Source organism: Muntiacus reevesi, chromosome 3 (assembly GCF_963930625.1).
Source record: "Muntiacus reevesi chromosome 3, mMunRee1.1, whole genome shotgun sequence".
Classification (NCBI taxonomy): Eukaryota; Metazoa; Chordata; class Mammalia; order Artiodactyla; family Cervidae; genus Muntiacus; species Muntiacus reevesi.
Window position 1 is genome coordinate 87,560,908 of NC_089251.1, and position 19,016 is coordinate 87,579,923.

Sequence of the window (19,016 nt, forward strand, 5' to 3'; positions counted from 1 at the left end):
CCCCATAGACTGCAGCACCCCAGGCTTCCCTGTCCTTCACCATCTCCCGGAGCTTGCTCAAACTCATACCCATTGAGTTGGTGGTGCCATCCAAACATCTTGTGCTCTGTCATCCCCTTCTCCTCCTGCCTTCAGTCTTTCCCAGAGTCAGGTCTTTTCTAATGAGTCAGCTCTTCACATCAGGTGGCCAAAGTACTGAAGCTTCAACTTCAGCATCAGTTCTTCCAATTAAAAGCAGAGATTTTTGTAGTTTGGTTGAAATCTATCATATTGCTATTTGCTTCTATTTGTCTGTCTGTTGTTTGTTTCTATTTTCCCTTTATCTTCCATCTTTTGAATTGAGTGTTATTCTATTCCATTATATATCACCATTTACTTTCACGTGATATTATACCACTTCATGTATAGGAATATGAAATAATATACTTCCATTTCTCCCCTGTTGACCTTTATGCTATTGTGTTTGTTTTACTCCTACGCATGCCAAAAGAAGCTTCAACATGTTGCTCTTATTTTTGTTTAAAAAGTCAATTATCTTTTAAAGGGATTTAAATGATAAAATCATGTATTTCCCATTTCTGATGTTCTTTACTTTTGAATGTTGATCTATATTTCTATCTTATATTATTTTTTATTTTGCCTGAAGAATTTAACTTTTTAGGACAGTCTTTGTTCATATTTTGAATATCTGAAAATGTCTTTATAGCTCCTTTGTTTCTGAAGGTACATAATTCTAGATATAACATTCTAGATTGCAGCTGTTTAGTTTTAGTACTTTAAATATGTTGCTCCAAGTAAATAAATAAATAAATATGTTGCTCCACTGTTATCTTGCTTACATCATTTCCGAAAAGAAGCCTGTCTTCTTCCTTATCTTTTTCCTCTTTTATGAAACTGTCTTACAGATCACTGATGCTTTTATCATTTTTAAAGATTTTTTTCAGTGTGTTTCTTTTGGATAGTTTCTGTTGCTATGTCTTCAAGTTTACAGTCTTTTATTCTGTGATATTCTTATGTGTTGTTAATCCTGTTTCCGTCTCAGACATAGTAGTTTCCATGTCTAGAAGTTCGATTTTGGCTTTTTCTTTTTCTCTTTTCTATGTCTCTACTTAATTTTACGTACACATGAAATACAATTATGATAGCTATTTTAATGTCATTGTCTGGTAATTCTAACATCTGTGTTTTCCTGCTTCTTTGCATGCCTGGTCATCTGGACAGAGGAACTTGGTACATGTGGTCAGAAAGAGTCAAACATGACTGAGCAACTAAGTATAGCATAGCACATTGTACCTTGCTGGCTATTGCATATTTTTGTGTTCCTATAAATATTCTTGAGCTTTGTTCTGGGGTGCAGTTAAGTTACTTGGAAGTAATCTGGCCCTTTCAGATCTTGATCTGATTTTCTAGGTACTTCTGGAAGATTGCTAGTGCAAGGGCACTAATTCGCTCCTCTGATCCAAGGCCTTTTTGAGTACTCTACCCAGTGTTGCATGTATTACAAGTTTTTCATTCTGGCTGGTGGTAATGGGCTCTATTCCTGGACCATTCCAAATGACATCAGAATCCCTATAAAATCAGGCTACAGTAAAAAGTCAAACAGCTAGAATTGAAAACCACAGTTTTGTTTTTGCAAACAATCAGAAATAAAGGATACAAAATTGTAGCTTAGAGAAACGATGTATTTGTGTCCAACAGTGAACATGTCTTGTCCTTAGCTCAACTTAGTAAGCTTGCTGAAATTTGTGCTTCAAGATGAAAACCACCAATGTCACAATTTACAATTTGTTATTTTGCTCATGGTCATTTATCATGAGTGGCTGAGCAGGTGTTTTTACTCAATGCCAAAACACACACCAAACCTATCAACTTAAAAAGAAGCGATAAGCTGGTTATTCAAATTAATTGATTAGCTACTCAGGTCAAGAGATCCATCTGAGTCTATTAGTACACTAAGATCTTGATCTTAGGAACAAACAAACAAATAAATGAATAGGGTCAGTGGTCTGTAGCCTGTCTTTTGTAGGAGGTTGTACCTTAATGATGATTACTCTTTCCATCACTCAGAAGAATCCTCAGTTTCTTAAAACTTTGGTAATTAATTGGATATTCAGACTGAACTTCTATTTTGATGTAGAGGCAGAAAGAAAGAGGAAAATTGAATGAATGAGCAATTCCAAGTTCTCTCAATACTACCAGGACAAAAATATTAAGAGATAATATAAACAGGAAACTTAAAAATGATGTACTATGTTTTAGGTCTTCATGAGCTGGTCATCTCAATGTTTTTCATAATTTTAATATATCTATTGGATCATGACCACCAGATAATTCACACCAGAGGACATTTGCAAGGGGTTGACAATGGGACCTATCTATCCTGGAATTTTTCCCATGGTACAACCCGTATGGAAAATGATCAACCATTCTACTGCAGGGGAAAAAAATGTAGTTTTATTGAATTGAGCCCCTTTAAAAATACTAGATTTTGCAGTCTAATTTCTCTGTGTGTACATTTGGAGAAACCAAAACATCTGGTCACTGCCAATTTGAAAAAGTTTGCTAAATTTGCCAATGGAGGTTATGAAGTCAGTGGTTTTTAATCCTGGCCACACATTGGAGTCATCTGGGGCGACTCTTGAGTGCTGCCAATGCTCCCAATCCTATGCCCGTGATTCTGAGTTATTTATCTTCAGTGTGCCTCTTCACCTTTAGCATTGGGTGATTTGAATATAAAACCAGAGGCGAGAGCCTCCAATGTAGACAAATCCCCATGAAACTGGCATTTTTTTTTTTCATACAGTGAATGCAATAGAGCAAAGTACTCAAGAACATAAACTCTGGAAATATTTCCATCTGGACTTGGATCTCAACTATGATATTTCATAGCTGTACCAATTTGGGCTAATGTAATCTCACCGTGCCTTAGTTTCCTCATCTGCACAATGGGGATAATTACAATATTACCTATTTCCTAGGGTTGCTGTAAAGATTAAATGAGTTAATATGTGCAAAGCACTTAGAACAGTACCTGGAGCATAGTAAGCACTGTATAAATATTAGTTGTATGTGGTTCTTTGCTGGCAGTCCCTTACAGGATGTCTGAACCAAAGTTAATTTCAGTGACCCAATACTACTCTAACAAGGTGACTAGTTCCCTGTAGTTGCTAGAATAAATTACCACAAACTGGCTGGCTTAAAACAACAGGAAGTTTTTCTGTCATCACTCTGGAGGCCAGAAGTCAGAAATTTTTTTCTCCTGTCCTTTTGGAGGCCAGAAGGCGTCAGATGGGTTCCCTGTGGAATCTCTAAAGGGAGATCCTTCCTTGCCTCTTTCGGCTTCAGCAGCTGCCTGCATTTCTTGGCTTTATCTCTGTTCGATCTTCACATTGCCTTTTTCTCTGTGTATCTTTCTTTTTTTCTTCTGCTCCTTTCTTGTGTAAGGATACATATGATGGCATTTAGTGTCTATTCAGATTATCCAGGATAGCTTCATCTTCTCGAGATCCTTAATTTAACCTCATCGTTTGCCATGTGAGAATGTTCACTCTTTTGCTATAATGAAGTAATAGTCACAAGTTCTGGGGATTAGGGCATAAACATATTTGGGGGGCTAGCATTCAAGCCATAATACAAGGTCCATAATTAAACATAAGCTTGGATGGCTTGCACCACTGACTCATTCTGTATTTAGTCACTGTTGCATTTGACCTGTACTTCCCACTCTCTAGGATGTCCAAAACCATCACTTACATTGATAGGTATCATCTGAATCTGTAGACAAGTGACTGTTCATCATTTCTTGGGAAGCACTTGGGGAAGTAGGCCAAGGGCTCAGAGGACTGGTTGGCCTTATGCTCTTTGGCATTCAGAAAGGCTCCGACAAGGAAAGACCTCTTGGTGAGTTCTGCTCCAAGAAAATAATTTTGGGGAAACTCTATTTTATGATCAAATGCAACTCAAAACCTTCACCAATCCTGGCTTTAAATCTGGAAAAGGTCGATGCTCATTTTACAAGAGAACAGTGTGATGTTGCATTAATCAGGACTCTTTCAGTTTCAAGTGACAGAAAATTCAAGTAGGTTTAAGTAAAATCTGAATTTATTACCTTTCATGACTGGAAAATTCTAACTTCAGGTCCAGATTGATTTAGTGGTTCCAAAGATACCATCAAGATCTGGTTTCTCTCTGCAGCTGTTGGCTCTACTTCTTTTACTAACTCTGTTTTCAGAAAGGCTGTCATTTGGTGGTAGCAAGACAACTGTAGCATCTAAGAGTGTATATTCTCCATGGGGTCGCAAAGAGTTGGACCTGACTGAGCAACTAAGCACATCCTCTCAGATCCAGGGCATGTGGAAAAGAAGAGTTTTAGAAAACATAAGCAAAACCTTGTTGGAGTTTATTGAGTTTATATGCCCATCTCTGAAAGAGCCAGTGTAATAGGGGTCCCTGTTCTGATTGGCTGAGGATGAACCTTTTCACAGGCTAAGATGCGAAGGAAGTGGGTCCCTGATGGAGAAGCAGGGTAGTTACCTAAGGAGGAAGAATGAATGTTGGGTAGCAGATGTAACAAATGACTACCAGAGATGCAACAAGATTCTTGGACTAAAATGACTGAAAAACCAAACATAGATTCTTTTGAAGAGCTTGTGGAATTTTTTTCCAATTGGATATTTTGATCTCAATTTTCCTTTCCAATTGGAAATGAGTGAGTTGTTTTGAAGCAGAGGACCCTCTTTTAAGTCTCATCTCTACTGTCCCTTTGTAACTGTGTGGCCTTAGGAAAATTACCACACCTCTGTGAACTTCGTATTCTTCACTGGGCTAGTAGTAGTAACACACACACACACACACACACACACACACACACACACACACATTCTCTCTCTCAGGATAAATGCCTTCATATCAGGACAGCAGGGTGCATTAACAGAATAAGCCTACCTGAACACAATCTGATTGGTATCAAAAAACCATCCGCCCCAATAATTCTTTTTGTGGCCTTGGAATATGTCTGATATCCCTACCATTCAAGTATTTTCTTTCGTTTAAAGCAACACATCTCCAGATAGCCAGGTAAAAAATTCCAAGGAATTTTCAAAAATTCCAAGGAAAGGTAACAGGAAATCTTGCATCATTGACTACTCTTTATCTGCCATCTTAGAGGGGATGAACCAGAGAAAGTCACCTGTGAGATGATTTTTGTTACCACTTGCAAGGCAATCATTAAGACCTTGAGAAAAATGCTTTCTTTGTCCTTCCACATCTATTTTAGGATTCTTGTCTCACTATTTCTCCTTTCATTCAGGCAGGGCCTTCATGTTCTCTAGGGATCAGTTCGGTTCAGTTCAGTTGCTCAGTCGTGTCTGACTCTTTGTGACCCCATGAACCACAGCGTGCCAGGCTTCCCTATCCATGACTAACTGCCAGAGTCTACCCAAACCCATGTCCATTGAGTTGATGATGCCATCCAACCATTACATCCTCTGTCGTCCCCTTCTCCTCCTGCCCTCAATCTTTCCCAGCATCAGGGTCTTTTCAGATGAGTCAACTCTTTGCATCAGGTGGCCAAAGTATTGGAGTTTCAGCTTCAACATCAGTCCTTCCAATGAAAATTCAGGACTGATCTTTAGGATGGACTAGTTGGATCTCCTTGCAGTCCAAGGGACTCTCAAGAGTCTTCTCCAACATTGCAGTTCAAAAGCATCAATTCTTTGGCGCTTAGCTTTCTTTATAGTCCAGCTCTAACATCCATACACGACTGCTGCCAATGCCATAGGGAACCTCCACATTGAAAAGCTCTGTCTAGAGTTCTCCTTTCCCCAAGTGTCTCAGGTTGTGAAATGACCTCTCTTCTCCATAATTATAATTCTCATTTTCACACTGGGGCTGATGTTAGGTAGGGTGAGTGGCATCTGATTACTATTTGTTAGACTATTTATGCAAAGCATGAATGAGGGACAATCTCAACTTTCTTTCAGGGAATAATATTGATATTTCATCTTCTATTGTGGTATAAGAGTTTTTGAGAAGGATACTTGGGTCTCTCTCCTATTCACTAGAATCAGTTGCAAATGTACTTATAACAGGTACTAACTCACACTTCTGAGAGATTATTGCCCATAGGCTTTAGATGTCACTTAGAAGATAATAGGAAGTAGAGCGCCCTGAGAGATTGGGACAAAGGAATGGGAGGTTTCAATAAAAGAACTGGAAAGAAAAGATTTGAAGGCTGGGGAATTTGCAGGAAAAATAAACCTTCTGGGATATGGCCATGTATGTCTGTGTCATGCATGTCTGGGATCCTGAGAATGGAGGAGAAAGAGGGAAGCAGCGGTAGAGGAACCCACAGGGGATATGCTATGAGCAGATTCAAAGACTAGGGCTCAAAGATCATTTTCACATTGGTCTTAGGCTGACCCTTGGCTTTATACAGAGAAACTCTAATGATATATTTCCTTGGTTTGGAAAGAAACACAGCCGTTAAGTTCTAATATGTGCCAGTTACATTAATCATACTGTTTAATTCTTTCAACAACCTTCTGAGGTTGGTTGTTATTATCATTTTATAAATGGGAAACTGAGGTTCAGAGGAGTTAAGTTGCCAAGATCATTGTGATAGTTAAAAAAATATATCTCTAAATTTTTTTGATGTGACTTCCTTGAAAAGATGGTACCAAAGAGATAGTTAAGAGAGAGTTCTTTATGTATTCTAAATTTTAGTTCTTTGTAAGATATGTGGTTTGCAGATATTTCCCCAAATTGTGTAATTTGTCTTTCGTTCTCTTAACAGGGTCTTATGAAAAGCAAAACTTTAAAAATTTTTGGCTAAGTCCAATTTATGAATTTTTACCTTTATGGATAATTCTTTGGGATTTTCTATAGAGACAGTCATGTCATTTTCAAACAAGAACAATTTTATTTCTTCCCTTCTGATCTGTATGCTTTTAATTTTTTTCTTGCCTTATTGCTCTGACTAGAATTTGCAGCACTTTGTTAAATGGGAGTAGAAAGATAAGACATCTTGTCTTCTTTATGATCTCAGAGGGAAAACATTCAGTCATTGATCATTAAGTATAATGTTAGCTGTAGATGGACTTTATCAAGTTCAGAAAGTTTCTCTTTATTCCTATTTTCTCAGTGTTTTTATCATTAATGAGGGTTGAATTTCATCAACTTTTTTTTTTACAATGATTGATATGGTCATAATATTCCTTTTATTTTTCTGTTAAAAAGTTGGATTGCATTGATTAATTTTGAATATTGAACCAGTCTTGCATCCCTGGAATAAATCTTACTTGCTTGATCATGTTGTATTTTTATATATTGTTGAATTCTATTTCTTGATAGTTTGTTAAAATTTTTCATGTCTGTAATCATGGGTTTTAGTAGCTCATAATACTTCTTTCTTTGTGCTGTGTTTGTCTGGTTTTTGTGTTAGAGTAACATTAGCCTTATAAAGTGAGAAGATTGAGCAGAATGTTTAAATAAACATCAAATTATTTTTAAATGCTTGGTAGCATTCTCTAGTGAAACCATCTGGACCTGGAGGGTTTTTTTTTTTTTTTTTTTTGAGGAGTTTTAAAGTTATGAATTAAATTTCCTTATTAGCTATAGGGCTGGTCAAATGGTCTATTTCATTAGGGCAAGTTATGATAGCTTGTGTCTTTCAAGGATTTAATCCATTTCATCTAAACTGTCAAATTTATGCAGGTATCATTTCCCTGATAGCTCAGTTGGTAAAGAATCTGCCTGCAATGCAGGAGACCCTGGTTTGATTCCTGGGTCAGGAAGATCTGCTGGAGAAGGAATAGGCTACCTCTCCGGTATTCTTGGACTTCCCTGTGCTCAGCTGGTGAAGAATCCACCTGTAATGCGGAAGACCTGGGTTCAGTCCCTGGGTTGGGAAGATCCCCTGGAGAAGGAAAAGGCTGCCCGCTCCAGTATTCTGGCCTGGAGAATTCCATGGACTGAATAGTCCATGGGGTTGCAAAGAGTCAGACAAGACTGAGGAACTTTCACTTTCACATAGTTATTCATAGTATTTCATTAATATCATTTTGATGTTTGCAGGTTCTGCTTATTTCCTGATTATGTTTTCTCTTTTTTTCTTTATTAGTCTCATTAAAGGCAAATTTTATTCATCTTTTCAAAGAATTGATTTTATTGCTGTTTTAATATTTTGAATTTTATTGATTTTTTGCTCTTACCTTTATTATTACCTTCCTTTGGATTTATTATACTCTTTTTTTTTCTAGGATTTTAAAGTAGGGGTTTTGAGACCTTTCCTATTTTCCATTGTATGTATTTAGTACTACAAAATTTTCTGGGAGCACTGGTGAGATGTGGCCAGATTCTGGAAATATTTTGAGGTAGAGCTAGTAGGATTTGCTAATAGATTTTATGTAGATTATGGAGAGAAAAAGCGAGAGAGAAGAGGAAGAAGTCAATGATGATTCAACGTCTTCAATCCAAGCAAGTGGAAGAATGAACTGAGATGGGGCAGGTTCAGGGGTGTGCAGGTTTTGAGATGAGTGGGGAATTAGGGGTTTGGGTGTATTAAATTTGTGAAATCTTTTCAACTAAATGGCTAATAGGGAGTTGTCTATATGAGTCTGAGTTCAAAGACTGCAGATATCCTGCCTGGAGGCATAAATTTGGGAATTGTCATGTTTTAGATGATAATATTAATAAAAGGTATGAGTCTAGATGTGATCACATCTACAGTGGCTATACATAAAGACAGAAAGGGTCCTTAGCCCTGGGGCACTTCAATATTTAAAAGTCAAGGGAATGGAGAGAAACCAGCAAAAGAAAATGAAGAGAAATCAGTGAGGTAGGAGAAGAATCAAGAGAAAGTGGTGTGCTGGAAGCTGAATGAAGACAGTGTTTCCAGAAGGATGGAGTGATCAACTTGTCAAATAACAGAGCTGAAAATTGGCTCTTGGAATTGAAAATATGGAGGTCTCTGGAGGTCTCACCAAGATCAGTTTCTTTTGGGGAGAGGAAGAACAAAAGGAGGAACAGTCATAGAGATGGCAAGTATAGACAACTCTTTTGAAGAGTTCTGCTGTAAAAGAAAGCAGGAAAATGGGGTAGTGGATAAAGGGGGAGATGGAGTTGAGGACAGAGTTATTACTATACATAACAAGTAAATATATACATGGAAACCTAGTATTTTATATATAGAATTTGAATTCATTTTGATTGACAATGAAATCTAAAATTTCATATAGTGAAAAGTCTTCAATAGGCTTGATAATCTCAGCAATAGCATCTATGTTTGAAGAAGACTTAGTTAAATATGAGATGGTCTATGCAAGATGTATAATTTTAAACTTTTTTCTTTAGTTTAATTTGGATGTGCAATTTCAGTTAACCCTTTCCAATAAGCATCCCCCCAAATGAATATTTACTTAGCAGTAATAGAAAACTTTATATTTACATAGTGCTTATCAGACTTTGGTTCAGAACAAACACAGAGGAATGAAAATTTACAATAAAAAGTGTAGGAGGAAATTAAAGTGAAGTGGTTCCAAACCCCAGGGAAACTGAGTCTCAGGTCATATTGGGCTCGGAAGGTAAAACTTACCTGCAACCCTCCATAGCACTAATGGTTAGCCTCCCCTCTTCATTGTTCTTACCACTTTCTGCACTGAAACTCTCATTTTAGACTGCTCCCAGCCTTCCAAGAGCAAAGTTTTTCCAATCAGAATGATTTTATTTTTTCTCCGGCACTCCTGGCTTTTTCCAGAGCTTTTTGCCTGTGTGGCTAGGTTGCATGTACCAGTCACTGTTGCAGTTGGGTGGTGCCAAAGGAATGAAAGTGGGAGTAATATATGCTACTTCTAATCTGCAGCCTGGCCCTTAAGAAAACCTTTACACAATCCTCCACGCTGTTTTTGTCTGCTGGCCAGAGGAAGAAGATGCCTTGAAAGAGCCTGGATCCTCAGTGATTATGGAGCAGAGCATCACTCCTGAAGAGCGTTGTGCTATGACACAAGCAAAGAATGAGATTTTAATACATGGAACCTCTTGGGAGTTGTTTATTATAGTAATGAGCCTGTCCTGAGTAATATGTACTCCTTTGGATGAAATGTGATTGAGTATTGACTTTTCGTTCAGATTCTTAGAAAGTTCAGAAGGGGCCATACATGGTTTAAAGAGTGGATACATGGTTTACCTTGGGAAATGGGGCACGCACTATGTCCTGGGTTTTCAAAAGGCAAGGACTTTGCCTTTGGGCTTGCTTCGGGGGTATTGATGGCACTTGCAGTCCCACATTGGAAGGCCAACAATGAACATTGTTGAACATTGGGACGCTATTTTTTTTAATAGCCTTCCTTTAGCCTTTAGAACCACTATACATACATATATATCATTATGGTTTTGCTGAAGTCCAATATATCTATTTTTTCCTTCTTGGCTTTTGAAGGATCATTTTCCCAGGTAAAAAATTGTTTGACAGGTTTTTTTTTGTGTGTGTCAGACTACTGAATATGTCACTCCACTGCCTGCTTGCCTTCATGATTATTCTATTGAATGTGACGAGTTTCTTCTCTATTGCTGTTTTCAAGATTCTCTATTTATCTTTGGCTTTCATCAGTTTAATCATGATAGACCTAAATTTTGATATCTGTAAGTCTATCCATGTGGCATTCACTGAACTTCTTGGATGTGTTGGTTAGTGTTTGTCATCAAATTCAAAATTTTTTGGACATTACTTCTTCAAATATTCTTTCTGCCCCTTTGTCATTATTCTCTCTGTGTCCTACAGTTTTCTGAACCTCTGTTTATTTTCCTCTATTCCTCAAACTGGAATAATTCAATTAAACTGTCTTCAACTTCATTGATTCTTTCTTCTGCCTGCTCAAGTCTACTGCTAAGCCCCTTTAGTGAATTTTTCATTTTAGTTGTTATACTTTTCAACTTCAGATTTTTATTTGGCTCCATTTTATAATTTCTATCTCTATTGATATTCTCTATTTGATAGTCTCTCATTCTTATAAATTCACTTAAGTCTTTAGACATGGATTCTTTTAGCTCTTTGAAATATTTAAAATAGTTCATTGAAAATTTTTGCCTAATAAATCCAGTGTCTGGTCTTCTCAGAGACAATGTTAATTGGTTGCATTTTCCCCTATGAATGTCTCATAGTTTCTTGTTTCTTTGAATGTTCCATGGTTTATTGTTGAAAACTATAATACTATGTAACTACTCTGGAAATCAGATTCTCTCTGCCTCCTAGTTTTTTTGTTTTTACTGTTTGCCTAGTAGCTTTTTGGAACTTATTCTATGAAGCCTTTGTCTTCACTGATGTGACTGAAGTCACTACTTGACTTTCTTAGTGATTACACTTAATGTGATTACACAAAGTGATTACACTTAATGATCACAGTTTCCCTAAAGCTCCTGAAACCAGTGCGTCTCCCAGTCTTCACCAAGGTCCTCTGTGTGCATCTTAGAGAAGCTCTTTAACAACCACCCATGTTGTTTACAATTCTGCTTTGGCTTCACTTACTACTTGCTCAGACCTCAAAGTCAATCAGAAGTGAGAGCTTAGGAAATTTTCAGGTCTTTTTAAAAGGATTTATTTATTTATCTATGGCTGTGCTGGGTCTTCACTGCTGCAGGTGGGCCCTCTCGAGTTGCAGTGAGCAAGGGTTACTTGCAGTGGCTTCTCTTGTTGCAGAGCATGGGCTCAGTAGTTGTGGGCTTCATTGCCATGTGGCATGTAGAATCTTCCCTAATCAGGGATCAAACCAGTTTTCTCTGCATTGGCAGTTGGATCCCAAGTCTTCTTTTAAGCATATGTATGACTCTATGCATGTGCATGACTGTCTAGATTTCCAGAAATGTGTATGAGATTATCAAAGCTCCTATGGGCATCTCATTTCTCAGTCTTTCCTTTTAGGCTTTTTGATTAGTCTAATATTGTCCCACCTGTTATTCCCTGCCTCAGGCCACTGTGGTGCTAAAATATTTTTAAAAACACCCTCAAACCCAGAAACTTTTAGTACTGGGTAAGTCTGAGTGAGGGGGACTAAAGATAAGTCTTTTGAGTGGAGTCATCACCAGGGAACCACCAAACAAGTAAGATAATTACTTCTCTTTGGAAATGAGGCTTTGAAAGACCTCAAGCCATGTTTTGCTGTCTTCAAACCCGGGAATGGATGCTATTACTTTTCAAGGCTGTGCAGAGCTGGAAAGGGGAAGATGGGATTAAGATCGGTTAAAAATACCACAAAACTTGTTGAGATTCAATCTTTTTCTTACTTAAATGCTCCCTGTGTTGCTGCAAGCCTTGTTTGGTACCCAGAGCTCTTGAGCAATGTGGCTGTTAGGGTTGATCCTCCGAGCAATTGAAAATCCATGCATAACTTATAGGCAGTCCTCTATGTCCATGGTTCCCCAGTATATGCCGTTCCTCCTTATCTGAGATACTGGACCCATGAATTCAACCAACCTTTCATAGTGTACTACTGTAGTATTTACTAGTGAAAAAAATTTGTAGGTGAGTTGACCCAGGCAGTTCCCATCCCCATTGTTCAAAGGTCAACGGTATTTCTAACATTTGGGGGCATGTGTTTAACAAGTTGGTTTTAAAGTTCACATGAAGAATAAACAATGAAGGGCATCTTGAAAGTCCTTAGGAAGAGTAATGATATAAGAATAGCCCCACCTAGTATTAAAACATATTTTATTTAAAAAAATATTTATTTATTTATTTTTGGCTGCATTGGGTCCTTGTTGCTGCATATGGCCTTCCTCTAGTTGCGGCCAGCAGAGGCTACTCTTCATTGCAGTGTGTGGCCTTCTCGTGTGGTGGCTTCTCTTGTCGTGGAGCATGGGCCCCAGGTGCATGGGCTTCAGTAATTGTGGCACACAGGCTTAGTTGCTCTTTGGCGTGTGTGGAATCTTCTCAGACCAAGGATTGAACCTGTGTCCCCTGCATTGGTGGGCTTTCCTGGTGCCTCAGATGGTAAAGAATGTGCTTGCAATGCAGAAGACCCAGGTTGCATCACTGGGTTGGGAAGATCTGCTGAGGAAGGGAATGGCTACCCACTCCAGTATTCTTGCCTGGAGAATTCCATGGAGAGAGGAGCCTGGTGGGCTACTGTCCATACTGTCCATGCGATCACAAAGAGTTGGACTTGACTGAGTAACTAACACTTTGACTTTCACTTTCCTCTGCATTGGCAGGTGGATTCTTAACCACAAAACCACCAGGGAAGTCCAAGACAAATTTTTAAAGTACAAGTATTAAAAGTGTAGTACTGGTTATAGATAAACCAATGGAACAGAAATAAGAGTCTAGAAGAGGGACCAATATGTATGATAAATTTGTGTATAGTACCAGTGGCAGTGTGTGTCCGTGAGAGAGATATTAGGTATATTTACTAGCATTAGGAAAAAAATTAACATTGTACAGGAGGTGGTGACCAAAATCATCTCAAAGAAAAAGAAATGCAAGAAGGCAAAATTGTAGTCTGACGAGGCCTTACAAATACCTGAGAAAAGAAGAGAAGTGAAAGGCAAAGGAGAAAGGGAAAGATATACCCAACTGGATGCAGTGTTCCAGAAAAGAGCAAGGAGAGATAAGAAAAAAAAGCCTTCTTAAGCAAACAAAGCAAATAAATAGAAGAAAACAATAGAATGGGAAAGACTAAAGATCCCTTCAAGGAAATTAGAGACACCAAGGGAACATTTCATGCAAAGATGGGCTCAATACAGGACAGAAATGGCATGGATCTAACAAAAGCAGAAAATATTAAGAAGAGGTGGCAAGAATACACAGAACTGTACAAAAAGATCTTCACGACCCAGATAATCAGGATGGTGTGATCACTCACCTAGAGCCAGACATCCTGGAATGTGAAGTCAAGTGGTACTTAGGAAGCATCACTACAAAGCTAGTGGAGGTGATGGAATTCCAGCTAAGCTATTTCAAAGCCTAAAAGATGATGCTCTTAAAGTGCTGCACTCAATATGCCAAAAATTGGAAAACTCAGCAGTGGCCACAGGACTGGAAAAGGTCAGTTTTCATTCCAATCTCAAAGAAAGGCAATGCCAAAGAATGGTCAAACTACCACACAATTACACTCATTTCACATGCTAGCAAAGTAATGCTCAAAATTCTTCAAGCCAGGCTTCAACAATATGTGAACTGTGAACTTCCAGATGTTCAACCTGGATTTATGAAAGGCAGAGGAACCAGAGATCAAATTGCCAACATCTGTGGGTTCATAGAAAAATCAAGAGAATTCCAGAAAATATCTATTTCTGCTTCATTGACTACATTAAAGCCTTTGACTCTGTAGATCACAAAAAACTGTGGAAAATTCTTCCACAGATGATGGGAATACCAGACCTGAGTTCTGGTACCAGGTCAGAGAACCTGACCTGCCTCCTGAGAAATCTGTATACAGGTGAAGAAGCAACAGTTAGAACTGGGCATGGAACAATGGACTGGTTCTGAACTGGGAAAGGAGTACATCAAGTCTGTATATTGTCACCCTGTTTATTAAACTTCTATGAGGAGTACATCATGTGAAATGCCAGGCTAGATGAATCACAAGTTGGAATCAAGATTACCAGGAGAAATATCAGTAACCTCAGATATGCAGATGATATTACCCTAATGGCAGAAAGCAAAGAGGAACTAAAGAGCCTCTTGATGAAGTTAGAAGAGGAGAGTGAAAAAGCTGACTTAAAACTCAGCATTCAGAAAACTGAGATCATGGCATCCAGTCCCATTAGTTCAGTTCAGTTCATTTTAGTAGTCGTGTCCAACTCTTTGTGACCCCATGGACCGCAGCACGCCAGGCCACCCTGTCCATCACCAACTCCCAGAGTTTACTCAAACTCATGTCCATTGAGTCGGTGATGCCATCCAACCATCTCATCCTCTGTCGGTCCCTTCTCCTCCTGCCTTCAATCTTTCCAGCATCGGGGTCTTTTCCAAGGAGTCAGCTCTTCGCATCAGGTGGCCAAAGTATTGGAGTTTCAGCTTCCACATCAGTCTTTCCAATGAACACTCAGGACTGATTTCCTCTAGGATGGACTGGTTGGATCTCCTTGCAATCCAAGGGACTCTCAAGAGTCTTCTCCAACACCACAGTTCAAAAGCATCAATTCTTTGGCACTCAGCTTTCTTTATAGTCCAACTCTCACATCCATACATGACTACTGGAAAAACCATAGCTTTGACTAGCTTTGTTGGCAAAGTAATGTCTCTGCTGTTTAATATGCTGTCTAGGTTGGTCATAACTTTCCTTCCAAGGAGTAAGCGTCTTTTCATTTCATGGCTGCAGTCACCATCAGCAATGATTTTGGAGCCCCCCAAAATAAAGTCAGCCACTGTTTCCCCAGTGACGGGACATCACTTCATGGCAGATAGATGGGGAAAAATGGAAACAGTGGCAGAATATATTTTCTTAGGCTCCAAAATAACTGCAAACAGTGACTGCAACCATGAAATTAAAAGATGCTTGCTCCTTGGAAGAAAAGCTATGACAAACCTTGACAGCATAATAAAAAGAAGAGATATCACCTTGCTGGTAAAAGTCCATAATAGTCAAAGCTATGGTTTTTCCAGTAGTCATGTTCAGATGTGTGTGTTGGATCATAAAGAAAGCTGAGCACTAAAGAATTGATGCTTTTGAACTGTTGTGCTGGAGAAAACTCCTGAAAGTCCCTAGGACAAGAAGGAGATCAAACCAGTCAATCCTAAAGAAAATCAACCCTGAATATTTATTGGAAGGACTAATGCTAAAGCTGAAGCTCCAGTACTTTGGCCACCTGATGCGAAGAATTGACTCACTGGAAAAGACCTTGATGCTAGGAAAGATGGAGGGTGTGAGGAGACTGGGGCGACAGAGGATGAGATGGTTGGATGGTATCATCGACAGAATGGACATGAGTTTTGCAAACTTTGGGAGATAGTGAAGGCAAGCCTGGTGTGCTGCAGTCTATAGCATCATAAAGAGTCAGACACAATTTAGCGACTGAACAATAACAGCCAAAGGCAACGTGTGTCAGTAAGAAAGAGATATTTAGTATACTTACTAGCATTTGAGGAGAAAAATTACATTTGATTCCTATCTAACTTCTTGCAACAAAATAAATTCCAAAGGTTTAAACATAAAATGAAAAATCATTAAAATAATGAGAAAATATTCTTTGAATTTATAAAACACTATGTAAGCAACCCACTTATTCATCAAAGTAAAATAGACAAGCACATGTGATATATTCACACATGACAACAACATACAACAATGAAAATTAATGAACTATAGCTACACACAATGACATGCTTGAGTCTTAGAAACATAATGATGTGTTTCCTTTCATATGGAATGAATTGTGAGCAAACTACATTTTTAGGGGTGCATGCAAATGAGGCAAAATTGTAAAGAAGCAAAAGGACATGATTATTACAGGAATCAGGGTGGTGGTTACCTCTTGTGTGAGCGTGGTACTGTTAACAGCAAGGACCTATAGGAGGCTTTTGGGTGATGGCCATGTTCCATTTCTTGACTTGGTTAATGACTTTATGGGTGTATATTTGATAGTAATTCATTAATCTATTAATACAGGTTTATAAACTGTCTTGTATGATGATTTTATTGCACCATCAAAGGAGAAAAATAAAAAGCATGATGTAGTTTGATGTTTGGTATTTAGCATTATACTTTGGGCAAGTTTTTATTTTGAAGTTATTTTTATTTTTTACTGTCCTCCTGGATTCCCCTATATTCACAGTTTCTAGCATTTAGAGGAATCTCTTATTTATTTTTCTCAAGGGGCTTTGCAGCTCACTTTCTGGGGCATGCTATAGTACCAGGAATTAAATCATACTAGAGAGACATATGGAAAGTCGTATGATTGTACGGCTGCTATCAAAATTCCATTGCACTGCTGCATGGGATAAGCCTGGCTCTATCTTCCTCCAGTACAATCTGGATTTCACTTCTAGATCTATACAAAGATGATTTCCAGCACTGGGTTTACAGGATTGAGTTTATTAATTTATAAGGATGGAATTTGCCTTTCAAAGCTGTTGTAATGATGGCTACTATGAATTTTAATGAAACAAGACAAATCATGTCATAGATGATTGCTCTAGAACCAGCTATTACAAGTCCTGGTGGCTTCCATGGTAATGAGTCTGCCTGCAATGTGGAAGACCTGGGTTCCATCCCTGGTTGGGAAGATCCCTTGGAGAAGGGAATGGCAACCAGTCCAGTATTCTTGCCTGGAGAATTCCACGGACAGAGGAGCCTTGTGGGCTACAGTCTATGGGATCACAGAAAGTTGGACACGTCTGAGCTACTAACACACACAGAACGAGATATTAATAATAATGTCTCTCACTGCATACATTTAAAGGAAATGGTTTTTAAAATGGGTTTAATGCGATTGCCTGTTGTTTCATCTCATTGCTTGATATTTTTTTAACAATGGATCCTGACCTTTCTCCCCCACATGCCCCAGGACATTTGTTTATTCACTGCTCACTAGAGGGAGGCCGTTTCCAGTTGTATACCTTTTTAGAGGCTTTGTCTTCTGCCTGGGAAATGGATTCCTCCAAGGCTACTATCTGGCTTACTGTGCTGAATACCCTGCTGAGTGGTACACAGACATACGGTTTAGCCTGGGTAAGTAAACCTGACTACTTCTAACCCACACCCTAGTTAACACCACTTTCTACAGGCTATATCACCATCATCTCTCCCCATCCTATGTACAGCAGCTGGAGAGATCTTTTAAAAACATTATGGCATTCCCCATCTCAAAATCCTCCAATGCATTTCTGTTACTCTCAGGATAAAATACAAATTCCTTACCACTGCCTGTGAAACCCACATGTTCTTGATCCTGTCCTGACTTCACCTCCTATCTCCATCCATCTTATTTACTGTACTGTAGCCTCAGTGGCCTTCCTGCTGGAACTGAAATGGTCAAGTTTGTCCTGGCCCAGAGCTGCTGTACAGACTACACCCTCTGTCTGGAATGCTCAACCCCTATATACTCAGGGAGCTGGTCCCTCCTTTTATTTAGGTCTCTGTCAGTTCACATCTCCTCATTGAGATGTTCTTGACCACCTATATAAAATAGTAGAAAACAATGATCCTTGAATATTTTTCATTACGTGTAAGAGGAACTAAAATTTTTTGTTTTTAATAAAATAAAGGTTCAACTGTTAGTGCATTATTCTTGCTCAAAGGAAGAAAGGCAGAGATTATCCTTAATCCTTCTCTTTACATCACACATGTTCTCTCCATCAGCTTAGAACAACTCCCTCTAGTTCTAAAACATGTGCCAGCTGAGCTCAGTTCTCCATGACCACGCTAACTTCATCCTGGTCTGAGCCAGGATGACCTCTTGCCTGGCCTGCCACAGTGACCTTTAAGTTAACCTTCCTACTTCAAGTCCTGGCCTTCAGTAGTCGCTTCTCCACACAGCAGAGTGAACATTTGAACACACGAATGGCCAGAGGATTTGTTGTATGAATGCCAGAACATGCACACAATGGAATATTTCTGAAGCCTCAGAAAAACAACCAAAGCAAAACAAAAGCAAAGAATGTCTCTTTTTCATGTGGAGACTTCTCTAGAACACATGGTTTTGTTAAAAAAAAAAAAAAGTGTGCATTGTGTGTATACCATGCTGTTTTTTGCGTAGAAATAGGACAATGTTTGTGTGTGTTTAAAAGTGGAAGAGCAAATGTTGGATTGATAAAAAAAAAGAAACTATTTTTAAAAAAGAGTATCTCTAGGGTTTAGGGTAAAGAGAATGGGATGGTGGGCAGAAATATTCTTTTAAGATAGCTTTGTCGTTTTGAATCATGAAGCTTCAAAACATAATTAAAAATCCATTAATTAAATTTAATTAAAAACTTAATTAAAAGTTCCTCAACATTGAGAACAAATAAATAAATGTACCTAACTGTATAGTTATTAAACTGGTACCATAACCATACAGGGAAATGACTTATGCCAATTTATAGG

The 19,016-nt window shown here is 38.5% G+C and overlaps 1 protein-coding gene across 1 annotated transcript in view; it reads left to right on the plus strand.

Moving 5' to 3' along the window:
- The window catches only part of SRD5A2 (steroid 5 alpha-reductase 2), a 43,063-nt gene that overhangs the window by 10,527 nt on the left and 13,520 nt on the right, over positions 1-19,016 (plus strand). Inside the window, exon 2 of the mRNA XM_065927401.1 lies at positions 17,500-17,663. Coding sequence (XP_065783473.1) covers positions 17,500-17,663 — 164 coding nt within the window. The remainder of the gene's footprint in view (positions 1-17,499; positions 17,664-19,016) is intronic.